The following is a 12,949-nucleotide window of genomic DNA, read 5'->3' as shown; positions in this document are numbered from 1 at the left end:
AACTTTATATTTTTAGTATGTCTATAGTGTGTTATCATGTTTCTAATATATTCAGATTTCCTCCTCCCAAGTAATTTAACAGAACTGATAATAGAATCGTTCTTATTCAAACTGTTCTAGTCTGTCCTATAGTGACCTTCAGGCTTTAACCTTCCAGCTTTAGTTAAATTAAGCAGGCACAGACCTTTGCTATGGAAACAATACAAAAACATAACAAACAACTTGGCTTACTTTCTTCTACAAAGCAGGAGGTGGCCTGAAGAGAAGTATGATACTAGATGAATGTTTTTTAGAAAGTAGTGTTAACAGTAGAAGTAGTTTATTGCCTATAACATAATGCTCCTCTGAAAATGGGATGGGATGGGATGGGATGATAATCTAATTAATTTATTTGAAATTCCTTTAAAAATCCCCAAATACAAATAAGAAGCACTATTTTTCTTATATAGTATATACACTTACAGCAGATGTTGGCCAAAATATGTGTTATGAAGTATATATTCCCTTTGAAATCTTATATGTATGATTACCTTCCCCCATTACTGGTTCATTTTACTACCAAAGTATAAAGGACAGGTGGCTTATGTCTTTGCCAAGCTGGTGTTAATGTGAGTCATCTAATATGACAAGGTTACTTTGAAATATAGTACTTACTTGTATGTTAAGTGATATTGTGGGTAACTTAATAGATAGCAATAAAATTATTTATTTGTGTTTTCTATTTTAGATTTAATTACTTCATTTTGAACAGAGACTTCAGTAGCTATAATTCTTATTTAAACAATGATATTAACTAATGTCAAGTTATTTTGTTCCATCAAATTGTATGTTCTTATTCCAAAATTCATTCATTCAACAATGATTGAATGCCTGTAATGTGCTAGGTACTATACTAGGCTATGCAGGTGACAAGATGGACGCTGTCCCCTTCATAGAGGCGAGTGGTAAAGTTATTGGTATTTCTTTCTCACTAGGTGAATGGTTGGTTTCATAGAATAATCTATTCTATTTAGGATTATACCTGAAAAAGCAACAGTTATAGCAGAAAGGAGTGACTAATCATTTACTAGCCATGAATTTGGAGTAGTTCTCTAATCTTTCTTAGATTCAGATAATTCATCTGTAAACTGGAAAATAATGACATGTACTCCACAGTAGTTTTAAGATTAAATAAGCTAATTTAGTTAAATTTAGTTTACCACGCTCTACCTTCACTTTTTCACCTCTGTACAAATGTGGAAGAATATCATTCTACTTTATTACTTAACCTCATCTGCCTCCATGCAAAAACCAAAAGAGAAAATGGCTGAACTTAATTGATGTGCATATGTACACATATACCCGCACTATTGCTATTTCTTCGTTGATTATTGATTTATTTAGACTTTATTTTTTATTGTAAACATGTTGGCACTTTATTTCTTTATGAAATATTTTCCATTTGTTTAAAGCTTTAAAATTTATTAACTTATACCAAAACATATAAAAAGAAATCACAACTGAAAATATTGATAGAGTTCTTAACTACATAAATATTTATAGAAAACTGCAACTTCTAGTTAAATATAGTAAATTGAACACATGTGTTTATCTTCAGTAGACATTAGACAGCTGCACCCAAGCTTATTGGGTGAAGAGAAAGAACCAATAAGGAACACAAGTCATTTTATACCAAAGGATCCTTAAAAGGCTCAGGAATTTGAGACACTGGTATCTCTGAAAGTAGGATGTGAGGTGGGGTTCAAAACAGGAGGATTGGCTGAAAGTCTACAGAAAAAGCAGTTAGACTTCCTAGATTTTTCTCTCTTATGTGGTATAGCCAAGTGATTACTGTTGTCTTACCCTGGGAGAATATTGGCGATTTACTCTTTAGAGGGAGTGAAATAGAGGTTCTAGGTTCTAGAATAACTGAAGGCAGGGCTTGAGGATCTGTACAAAAATCAGGGTGGGGATAGAAGGGAAGGCATAATGAAAGTCTGATTAGAGAATAGGAAGACCTCTGACCCCCTTTCTTAACTCCCAGAATGCTTATAATAGGTTTATGCTGCCTGTATAGGACACTAGAGATTTTGCTTTTAGGCAAAGTGGGCCAAGAAAAAATACCTGTGTGCCTCTTGACTTGCAAATCTTCCTGACTAGTCTCAACCCAACCCTGCTCTTCTTTTTTTTTTTTCCAGTTAATGTTACATTTGTTCTGGCTCTTGGAGAGAGAATAAATTGTGGGGGAGCAAGAGTGAAAAGAGGGCAAGCAGTTGTAAGGCTACTGCAATGGTCCAGACTTTAATTATTTCTTTATAAATGTGACAGGACTGAAAACCATCCTGGGTAAATTATATTATCTGATAATAGGCAAAAGTCTTCTTGTCCTTTCCTGAGTAGTGGAGGATAATCAATAAATTATGATGTTGCCTAGTTACAAATGCTACTATAAAGTCAGGCATGTGCCAGCAGAGGGGGAAGTAAAACATTCACCTGAAGGACCACATAGTAAAATGAAACTAGTGCATATTTGAAACTCTGACTAGATTCCACACTTTGAATCAGGAATGCAGACTAATAGCTAAAACATTTGTTTATCGCTAACTACATGCCAGACACTACTAGGTATTCTGTATTTGATGACATTACCTATCAGGATACTTTATAAACCATAGTACAGAAACACGAGAAAAGATTTTAAAGGTTATTAGGTAGTTCATAAAATCTCAGTCTTGGAAGCCACATGGCCTGGAACAGTGTCCAGCCATCTAACCCAGTACTGCTGTAGTGAAAACATCACTGACACTGACTCATGACCACGACGTGTACTGACAGTGCTCGGGGTTGGGTGCCAGAAACTCTACTAGTATTGCCTTGAAGAACCACTGTGCTTACTGAAAAATGGACTTTATGCAACCTACTTTATCATGTCGTTCCCTCGCTGGTTTAATGGATTAAAGCATCCACAGACCAAATATTTCTCCCAGACACACTTGGGGCCAAAAGTAGGGCCAAAATGAAGATTACTGAGAGAGGTCTCTTCAGAGCTTCTAAGAGCTCCACAAAGTACAAGGAAGCCATCATCTCAAAGCAGAACAATCAGACTAAAGCTGCAATAAAGACCAGCAAGCAATAGCTTAAGACTATGACCTGCCAAAAGAAATAGCATGCTTGTTTCTGGAGGTAAATATTTGCTACTTCAGTCTTTAGAGTTTTTTTTTCTTTATTTAAATACAAAATGTCTCGTATATGCAGCAAAGTTTCAGTGTTTTGAAGATTAGAACACATTTATCAGTTGTGTTTCTATATACCATTGATGAACAACCCAAAGAGGAAATTAAGAAAGCAGCTGCAGGACATGGTTCCATGGTGTAGCAGTTAGCATGTCTGCTTTACACACAGAAAGTCCTGGGTTCATGCCCCAGTGGAGCTGTGGTCCATGGTCTATGGCCATGCCACCCTGAACAAGCCCAATGTCTGATCTTGGAAGCCAAGCAGGGTCGGGCCTGGTTAGTACTTGGATGAGAGACCACCTAGGAAGACCAGGTGCTGTAGGCATAAATAATAATAATAAATTAATTAAAAAAAAGAAGCAGCTGCATTTACAATAGCATGCAAAATAATTAACTATTTAAATAAATTTAACCAAGGTGATACAAGACTTGTATACTGAAAACTATAAAGTATTCCTGAAAGAAATAAAAATAAATAGAAAGACACTCCATGTTCATGGAGAGGAAGACTTAACATTACATTAGTAAAATATCAGTAATTTCCAAAGCAATGTACAGATTCAATGTAATACCTACTAAAATTCTGGCATCCTTTTTTTGCAAAATGTAAAAACATATCCTCAAATTTATATGAAATTGCAAGGGGCCCGAAATAGCCAAAACAACCCTGAAAAAGAAGAATAAAGTTGGAGGATTGACTCATCCTGATGCACAATTTGTTATAAAGCTACAGTATTGAAAACAGTGTGGTACTACTGACATTAAGACAGACCAATGGAGTAGAATAGAAAGTCCAGAAGTAAGCCCTCATACATACAATTAATTCATTTTCAGCAGGGTCAGTGGGGGAAAGGACAGTCTTTTCAACAAATGGCGCTAGGGAAATTGGATATTCACATGCAAAATAATGTCAGACCTTTCTCTTACATCATATAAAAAATTAACTCAAAATAGATCAAAGACAAATATAAGACCTAAAACTATAAAACTTTTCTTAGAAGAAAACATTGCAAAAAATCTTGACATTGGATTTGGCAGTGGTTTCTTAAGTATGACATCAAAAGCACAGACAACAAAAGAAAAAATAGATAAATTGGACTCCATCAAAATTAGAAACTTTTGTGCATCAAAGGACGACACTACCAAGAAAGTGAAAAGAATTTATAGAACGAGAGAAAATGTTTGTAAATCATATATCAGCAAGAGATTAATATTAAGACTATATAAAGAGCTCCCACAATTCAGCAACATCAAAACAAATATACAAACACACCCATGTATACTCCCAAATAATGTTGAATTTTTTTTGTCTGTTTAAGCAAGTACTTAACTTGGTTGGACTCAACCTGCAAAATCTGTTTTTTGTGGTCACAGCTGAGTCCATTTCAATTATTTTAGCCTTGGTTAGGTTACTTGTTCCCATTTTCTAGCTGTCGTCTTTCTGGGATTTCTCTTCACTTTCTAGAAGCTGTGGTTTTCCGACAGTCTGTCCTCAGTTCTTTAAGCTCTTCAGGCTGTAGATTTTCTGTGGGCCTTTCAGATACTATGTAAGGCATGGACTATGGCTTTCCCTCATTAAAAGCCTTGAAAACAGGAAACACACCTTTTATTATTCTCTTCTTACACATATCATTTTGCTTCCAGTGTCTACTTACTTTAGTTGCTCTCCATGCTTCAAGTCATTCTTCATATTTGTTCCAGTTTATGGTTAGCTACGTGATGATGGGTCAGATGGGTGCTACTTAACCACCACATTGGGCATGGGAGTATCCCTGAGTTCTATTTGTATACTTCTTCAGGCTGTAATTTTTTTTTAATTGCCTTCTTTTTTGTGGTTGCTATTTTTACTCCTAGTATCTCCTTATTCCCATTATCAATCCTCTGTGATCATCTTAACCTGAGGAAAGTGAAGGGTACCAAAGAAAGTCAAGTAGCCCACCTCGCTAAGTCAGTTGAAATTCTAAATTGGTAATATATAGAATAGGCTTTTTAAGACTTTTTCTACTAAAACAAAGTGTCTATGATTTTAACAGCCTGTTAGAGCAGGGATCCCCAACCCCAGGGCTGTGGACTGGTACCGGTCCATGGCTTGTTAGGAACTAGGCCACATAACAAGAAGAGAGTGGCAGGTGAGTAAGCAAAGCTTCATCTGTATTTGCAGCCACTCCCCAGCACTAGCATCACCACCTCAGCTCCACCTCACCTCATCAGGCACTAGCTTCTCATAGAAGCACTGGTCTATTGTTCCAAAAAGGTTGGGGACCACTAGGACCTTTCCACACACCTAAGTCTTTCGGTCTGGTCTGGATGGTCAGTATCGCCTGGAGTACAGAATCAACATTTCTATTTGTAAAAAAAAATTATATTAGTTTCAGGTATATAATACATTGGTTAGACATTTATATAGTTTATGAAGTGATATCTGCCAATTACTCTTATCACCCGTCTGGCTCTACACATAGCCAGTACAGTACTATTGACTGTATTCCCTATGCTTTACTCAACATCTCTGAGACTGTTTTGTAACTACTAATTTGTACTTGAGCTCTTCACCTTTTTCACCAGATTGTTCTCTGTATCTGTGAATCTGTTTTTGTTTAGTTTGTTTATTTTGTTCTTTAGATTCTGCATACAAGTGAAATCATGTGATATTTATCTTTCTCTGTCTGACTTATTTCACTTAGCATAATAACCTCTAGGTCCACCCATGTCCTTGCAAATGGTAGGATTTCTTTTTTTAATGGCTGATTAATATTCTGTTATAAAAAATGAACCATAACTTCTTTATCAAGTTATCTGTTGATGAGCATTTAGGTTGCTTCCATATCTTGGCTATTGTGAATAGTGCTGCTGTAAACATAGGGGTGCATAGATCTTTACAAATTAGTGTTTTGGTTTTCTTTGGATAAATACCCAGAAGTGCAATTGTTGGGTCAAAAGGTAGTTCTATTTTTAATTTTTTGAGAACCCTCCAAACTGTTTTCCCTGGTAGCTGTACCATTTTGCAATCCCACCAACATTGTACAAGGGCTTCCTTTTCTCCACATCCTTGCCAGCACTTTCTATTTTTTCATTTATTGAAGATAGCCATTCTGACAGGTGCAAGGTGATATCTCATTATGGTTTTAATTTTAATTTCTCTGATGAATAGTGATCTTGATCATCTTTTCATATGTCTACTGGCCATCTGTGTTTCCTCTTTGAAGAAATACCTATTCAGGTCTTCTGCCCATTTTTTAATTGGATTATTTGGGGGTTTTGTATGAGTTCTTTGTAAGTTTGGATATTAATTCCTTATCAGATGTATCATAGACAAATTATCTTCTCCCATTCAGTAAGTTTTCTTTTCGTTTTGTTGATGGTTTCCTTTGCTGTGCAAAAACTTTTAGTTTGATGTAGTCCCATTTGTTTATTTTTTGTTTTGTTTCCCTTGCCCAAGGAGATATATCAGAAAAGAAATTACCAATAACAATATCAGAGAGTTTACTGCTAGAAGTTTTATGGTTTCAGGTCTTACATTCAAGTCTTTAATCCATTTTAAGTTTGTTCTTATATATGATATAATAAGCTGGTCCAGTTTCATTGTTTTGCATGTATCTTCCAGTTTTCCCAGCACTATTTGTTGAAGAGACTGTCTTAACCCCATTGTATATTCTTGCCTCCTTTGTCATAGATTAAATGACCATATAGGTGTGGTTTTTTTCTGGACTTTCTGTTCTGTTCCATTTACCCATTTATCTGTTTTTATGCCAGTACCATGCTGTTTTGATTACTATAGCCTTGTAGTATAGTTCGATATCAGGTTTTGTGATACCTCCTACTTGTTCTTTCTCAAGATTGCCATGGCTATTTGTGATCTTTTATGGTTCCATTTAAATTTTTGGATTATTTGTTCTACTTCTCCGAAAAAAATGCCATTGGTATTTTGATAGGAATTGCATTGAATCTATAGATTGCTTTGGGTAATATGGCCATTTTAACGATGTCAATTCTTCCTACCCATGAGCGTGGTATATACTTCCATTTATTTGTACCTTCAGTCAGAATCAGCATTTCTTTTGTGCCTTCAAAGCACTCTAAGAAGACTTTGCAAAATTTTTATTCATCTGTTTATCAAAAACCCCACAAACCATAATGAGATATCACCTTGCGCCTTTATTCCTTTGTAACATATCCCAGCATTTTATAATTCTTAAACTACTTTTGAAATTTGGAAGACTGTTCACTTAACTACTTTTTTTAAATTGTTACATAACAGTATATATGATACAAATATGAAGACTTACCATTGTAAGCTTATAAAATTCATTGATAATGAATTGTGATTTTCTGTGTTTGTTCTTCCTAATTAGCTCCTGGGCTATAGTGAAAAGCCGATAAATCTACAGATGTTTATTGGAACAGCAGATGATCGATATTTACGACCTCATGCATTTTACCAGGTGCATCGAATCACTGGGAAAACAGTTGCTACTGCAAGCCAAGAGATAATAATTGCCAGCACAAAGGTTTTGGAAATTCCACTTCTCCCTGAAAATAATATGTCAGCCAGGTATCTTGAAACACACCCCCAAATGGAAAGTTCTTTTTTTTTCTAAAACAGCTTTTGGAAAAAACATACATTTCTTTTTATAGTACAAAAATAAAATATTTGTTGTTCTAAATTAACTAAATGACATTATGTAAATAATCATGGTACATTTACTAAGGTTGGTAGCATATTTCCAGAAAGAAAATTCAATAAAAGTTTATAAATTACATAGTACCAGCCAAGCAGTATGGTAGGTAATGGAGATAAAAATATATGGACTTTTTTCAAGTAGTTCAGTCTAATAGGGTAGACAATAAATAAACAATCTCAGAACAATTATGATTGTTATGTCTCTAAGAAAAACTTTGATTCTACCTCCAGGTGTCCCATTTGACCTATTTCCAAATAAAATGAGGTGGCCAACTTCTGAATGAGAATGCAATAGAGTTTTGTTTAAGTGGATTAGTTACGATTATATATAGTTTCCTGTATAGAAATCTGAAATGCAGTGAATTAAACAGAGGTTTAGTTTTGCATTCTACAATAGCAATATATAGATAGACATTTTAGGGCTGGTACAGTGGCTCCATAAGTCATTGGGGTCCCAAGATGCTTCTGTTTTTTCTTCCTTGTAATTTTTAGTATGTGGTTTCCATTCTCAGGATTGCCTCATGATTTAAAATGGCTGCTGTAGCTTTAGGTTTCACAACCATAATCCCAAAAGGAATAAGGAAGAAGCAGTGGGATGAAAGAAGCTTAAACGAAAACTTCCATTTGGGTCAGGACTTTTTAAAGAGCTTGTTCCAGAGACCTATCCAACACATCTCATTGATCATCCTTGTATGTAAGGAAGACCTGAGTCATTTTTTTCCCTGAATTCATTGCCACCTCTAACAGTATAGGGGCCTGTTACTAAAGAAAACAGGGAAGAAAGAATAATAATAAGCAACTATTAATCTGCCACAACCAGGTATGTGAAATTTACAGTGAAGTTTATTGTAGAAGTTGCTTCAAACTACAATATAGACCTTTCTTAAAATGGCAGTAACATCTATCCCAGGTTAGTGAAAGAATAGGCAGATATCAGTCTCTAGCTCTCTTTTTTTAAATTTACATTTAAGTAACATTTTAGGTAAACTGAATATACTTCATGAGGACATAGCAATTTATGATATAATTCTATTAAAAGAATTACATAAAAAATAACTTACCTTGTTATCTAGTAATTACCAGAAAAGACAAGTTAATGTAAATTTAAATAAAATGTTATTTTTGTTTGCTTTGTTGAAATGGACAATACTCAAGAACCCAACCCAATAAGTCATTACACAAGGACCGTGACAGAATTTTTCATAGCAAATGCAGACAGCTAGTTAATCTCTACTCTTAAAATTTCTGTGTTCTATGATTTAGACTTTGGAGTCTGAGCCAGTGCTTGTTTAGGCAGTTGAGCAGAACTTTTAAGGAAAATGTTTGCTGTGCTTCTAAGCATCCAATTCGACCCATTTTTAAATAAGATAAAATGTACAACCTCTGAGAGCGCAAGTCAGCCTCTTCCTTTTTACTCTAGGATTTTATTTCTCATCTAGCGTCAAAAGCATGTGAATATACAATTAGCTGCAGAGGGAATTTAAAACTCAGATTTGAACCATCTATTTCTAAGAACTCATAAAATTGATCTCTAGGAGACACCTTATAGGCCATGTTTCCATTTATTCCTCTGGATATTTGAAGCACTAAACTTGAATCAAATAGAAAATTGTAAGCATATTATGCTTCTTAACTTTGCTTGGAAGACAGAATAAGAAATAGCTATGTGAATACCTCTTCATAATCTGAAAAAAATTTCTTAGCTTGGTTATTATTACACACACATACATGCACACACAGAATCCTTTCCAGTTAAATAAAAAAGTTGGTATTTCCTGATGACAAGGTAGATTTTGCTTTACCAGACAAGCAGAAACCTATAAAAACATTTTAACATTTATTTTTCGCCTTGGCTTCCAGGAGATTCATGATTAATTTAATTATAGTAATTCGTATAGCCCTAAATTTAGGATATCTTTATTTCCTGTTCCTTCTATTTAAAATTGACCTTACTTGTATTTATGTTGTAAAATGCCTCATCTTTTGTAAAAATAATGAATAAGTTAATAAATTGAAGAAAATAGGGTACATTAGTTTCTCAGACAGATTCTCAAGAAATTAGGAAAGCCTCACACACTGAGTAGCGTGAAAAACTCAGAACAGTAGGGTTTGAACATATCTGCCTCCCCCTCTCCCTATTTACTAGCACATAAAAAAGGTGGTAGTCATGATTCAAGAGGGTATGATTCATGTCCCTTCCTCAACCAGACCTGGTATGTGGATGACACCAGAAAGGACAAACCTGCAGAAATGTAATTGTTACTAGTAACTAGCAGCTAGCCCTCTCACCCCACCCTGCCAGAAACATACCTGAAACATCTATGGCCATTTTATTATCCACTCTGGACTATTAATTTTGGGAAATAGAAATTCTGTAGGAACCAAGGCTTATGGCAGTATTGTGTGTGTCCAAGAAAGAGCTGAGTAAGAAGCACCTAGGAAGTTACCCAAACCTAAGAAACCTCTTTTATGTACATTAGATAACAGGGCAGCTAATGCTGAATGAGTTTGTTTTACCCAGGAACTAATTACTAGGATAAGCTACAGTGATTGAGTATAATGTAGTTTCGGATAGTGGTGGGCAAAATATATGAATACTAGATAAGACCATTCATTGTTCAAAAAATTTGTGCATAAGTGAATTGTAGGTATATATTAAATTGCTTTACTGTTTCCTGAAAGCAGTAAGGTGAGGAAAAATTAGTAGATATTTCCTTTGTTTTGTCAACTGGTTCACAGGCTTGGTCATTTTGATCCTAATCTCTTTTGGATATGTAAGACCCTTTATTTAAAACCAGTATACTAACCCATAAACCACAGAGCCACTTTACAAGATACTTTATTTTTTTATTTTATTATTTATGCCTACAGCACCTGGTCTTCCTAGGTGGTCTCGCATCCAAGTACTAACCAGGCCCGACCCTGCTTAGCTTCCAAGATCAGATGGGATCAGGCTTGTTCAGGGTGACATGGCCATAGACCATGGACTATGGTTCCACTGGAGCGCAAACCCAGGACCTTCTGCATGTAAAGCAGACGTGCTAACCGCTACACTATGGAACAACATCCATTACAAGATACTTTAAATATAGGATGCCAGTATTCACTGCCTTACCCTACTCATAACTCCTTTCTGATTTTAAAACTAGTTGAATATGGATGTCGCAGTATTACATTTTAACCAAAAATATAGTTTTAGTTGCAGTGTTATGTTTTAACCTAAAATTTAGTTTTAGTTGTAAAAAGATTTAATAGTAATTTTCATTTCTATCTGTGCATATTTTTTGTTTTACATTTCATAGCTAAAGTTTTAAGACTATCATTTCTGATCTTATTCCGAATCTTCTGTTAAAAACTTAGCTCTCTGCTAAAATACCTTCCCTCAAAAACTCAATAAAATGTATTGTCTCTGGTGTTTCCCAGCCTGAAAACTCATGTTGGTGTGTTAATATGAATAATCACTACCTTATTGATAGAATTTGATCAATACTGCTTTGAGTTAAAGTGCAGTTGTTTGATATTAATTATTTTATTTTCAAAAATATTTCCTTTTGTAGAAATTTTTTTTGTGTCTTTCCAAAGATGAAAATATTCTTTTGGGATTCTTTTTTGTGCATTACTGGTTCTTATCTTGATAATCTAGTTATATAATATAGTCCTTCAAAGCAACTTCTGCAGCCTTTGGTCAGTGAACATTAGAATTGGAACTATTGGTAGATAAAGTAAAAGGATGGATAACAAGGCATGCCATAAGAGAGAGTAAACTTTAACTTGAATGTTTAATTATTAGTTATTCATTTGCTTTATTCTTCCAGCATGTGAATAATGAGGATATGTTGTAGATACTCTTGTTTTCTACCATGATTATGTGTTAAGCAATCATACTTAGTAATAAAATTTGAAGATAATTAAATGTTAGACTTTATGTGCCAAAACTTTGATCTTAATGTGTACATGCTTTAGAAATATATACTACAGTTTAGAAACTATAGAAACTTGTAGTTTAGAAAGTTTAGAAATATGTAATATAGTTAGAAATGCAAGAATCTTAGCCTGATTTATTGTTTTTTATTAATAAGCATATCACTATAAAAATCTAAATATGCTTTAATGACCTATTTCTAAACCTACAAATGAATCTCTTCTGGCCTATAACATGTGTAGAATTAAACAATCTTTTGTTTCACTTATCTAGCCTATAAAACACCACCACCAAATTTAGTGGTTTTAAGTAATAACATTTTTTTTTTCATGATTCTTTGAGATGGCTGAATTCAGCCAGTCTGTTTATGTGGCGTTAGCTAGGATCACTCATGCCCCCAAATTCAGCTGGGAGCTCAGCTGGGTTTGAAACATCTAAGATGACTGGGGCAGCTGGAGTAGTTAAGGATTGTCTGGGCCTTTCTCTTTAGCAATGTAGTTGGACTTCGTTGTGGCTCAGGGCTCTAAGAGGAAGTTATGAAGCTTCTTAAGTGCTAGGCTCATAACTTACACAGGATCTCTTGGCCATATTCTTATAAGGCCAGCTCTCAAAGAGAGCAGACATAGGAACTCTACCTCTTAATGGGAGAAGTGGCATGCAAGTACAGGAATGGGAAGGGATGATTGACAGCCATCTTTGCAGACAATTTATCATACTTACTATTATAGTCTTGAGATACAAAAACATTTTTAATCCTAAAATTGAAATAGCAGAAAATAGCAATCATAGATATCTTTCTTTTTTGACCTGATTTTAGGTAGTGATAGTTCTTCCCTGCCAAATTAACAATAGCTATTTAGCTGAGTTGTTTAGAACCACTAATTATCAGTATACAAATAACATTTTTATATTTTTATCCCTAGTATTGACTGTGCAGGTATTTTGAAACTTCGCAATTCAGATATAGAACTTCGAAAAGGAGAAACTGATATTGGCAGAAAGAATACTAGAGTACGACTTGTGTTTCGTGTACACATCCCACAGCCCAGTGGAAAAGTCCTTTCTCTGCAGACAGCTTCAATACCTGTTGAGTGCTGTAAGTGAGCTTGTGACAGTGTTTTAAAATTTTATATG

The 12,949-nt window shown here is 34.7% G+C and overlaps 1 protein-coding gene and 2 pseudogenes across 3 annotated transcripts in view; 2 read left to right on the top strand and 1 right to left on the bottom strand.

Annotated features, from left to right (window-relative positions):
- The window catches only part of NFATC3 (nuclear factor of activated T cells 3), a 92,910-nt gene that overhangs the window by 42,547 nt on the left and 37,414 nt on the right, over window positions 1–12,949 (top strand). For all 3 annotated transcript variants that reach the window (XM_016164343.2, XM_016164337.2, XM_016164353.2), the window contains exons 4-5: window positions 7,565–7,764; window positions 12,739–12,911. In XM_016164343.2, coding sequence (XP_016019829.2) covers window positions 7,565–7,764; window positions 12,739–12,911 — 373 coding nt within the window. The remainder of the gene's footprint in view (window positions 1–7,564; window positions 7,765–12,738; window positions 12,912–12,949) is intronic.
- Window positions 3,422–3,537, top strand: LOC118611794 (annotated as a pseudogene).
- On the bottom strand, window positions 10,756–10,874 carry LOC118611533 (annotated as a pseudogene).

This window comes from Rousettus aegyptiacus, unplaced genomic scaffold (genome assembly GCF_014176215.1).
Source record: "Rousettus aegyptiacus isolate mRouAeg1 unplaced genomic scaffold, mRouAeg1.p scaffold_m13_p_14, whole genome shotgun sequence".
Lineage (NCBI taxonomy): Eukaryota > Metazoa > Chordata > Mammalia > Chiroptera > Pteropodidae > Rousettus > Rousettus aegyptiacus.
Note: the sequence above shows the minus strand (reverse complement) of the source record. Positions and strands in the feature narration are given on the sequence as shown.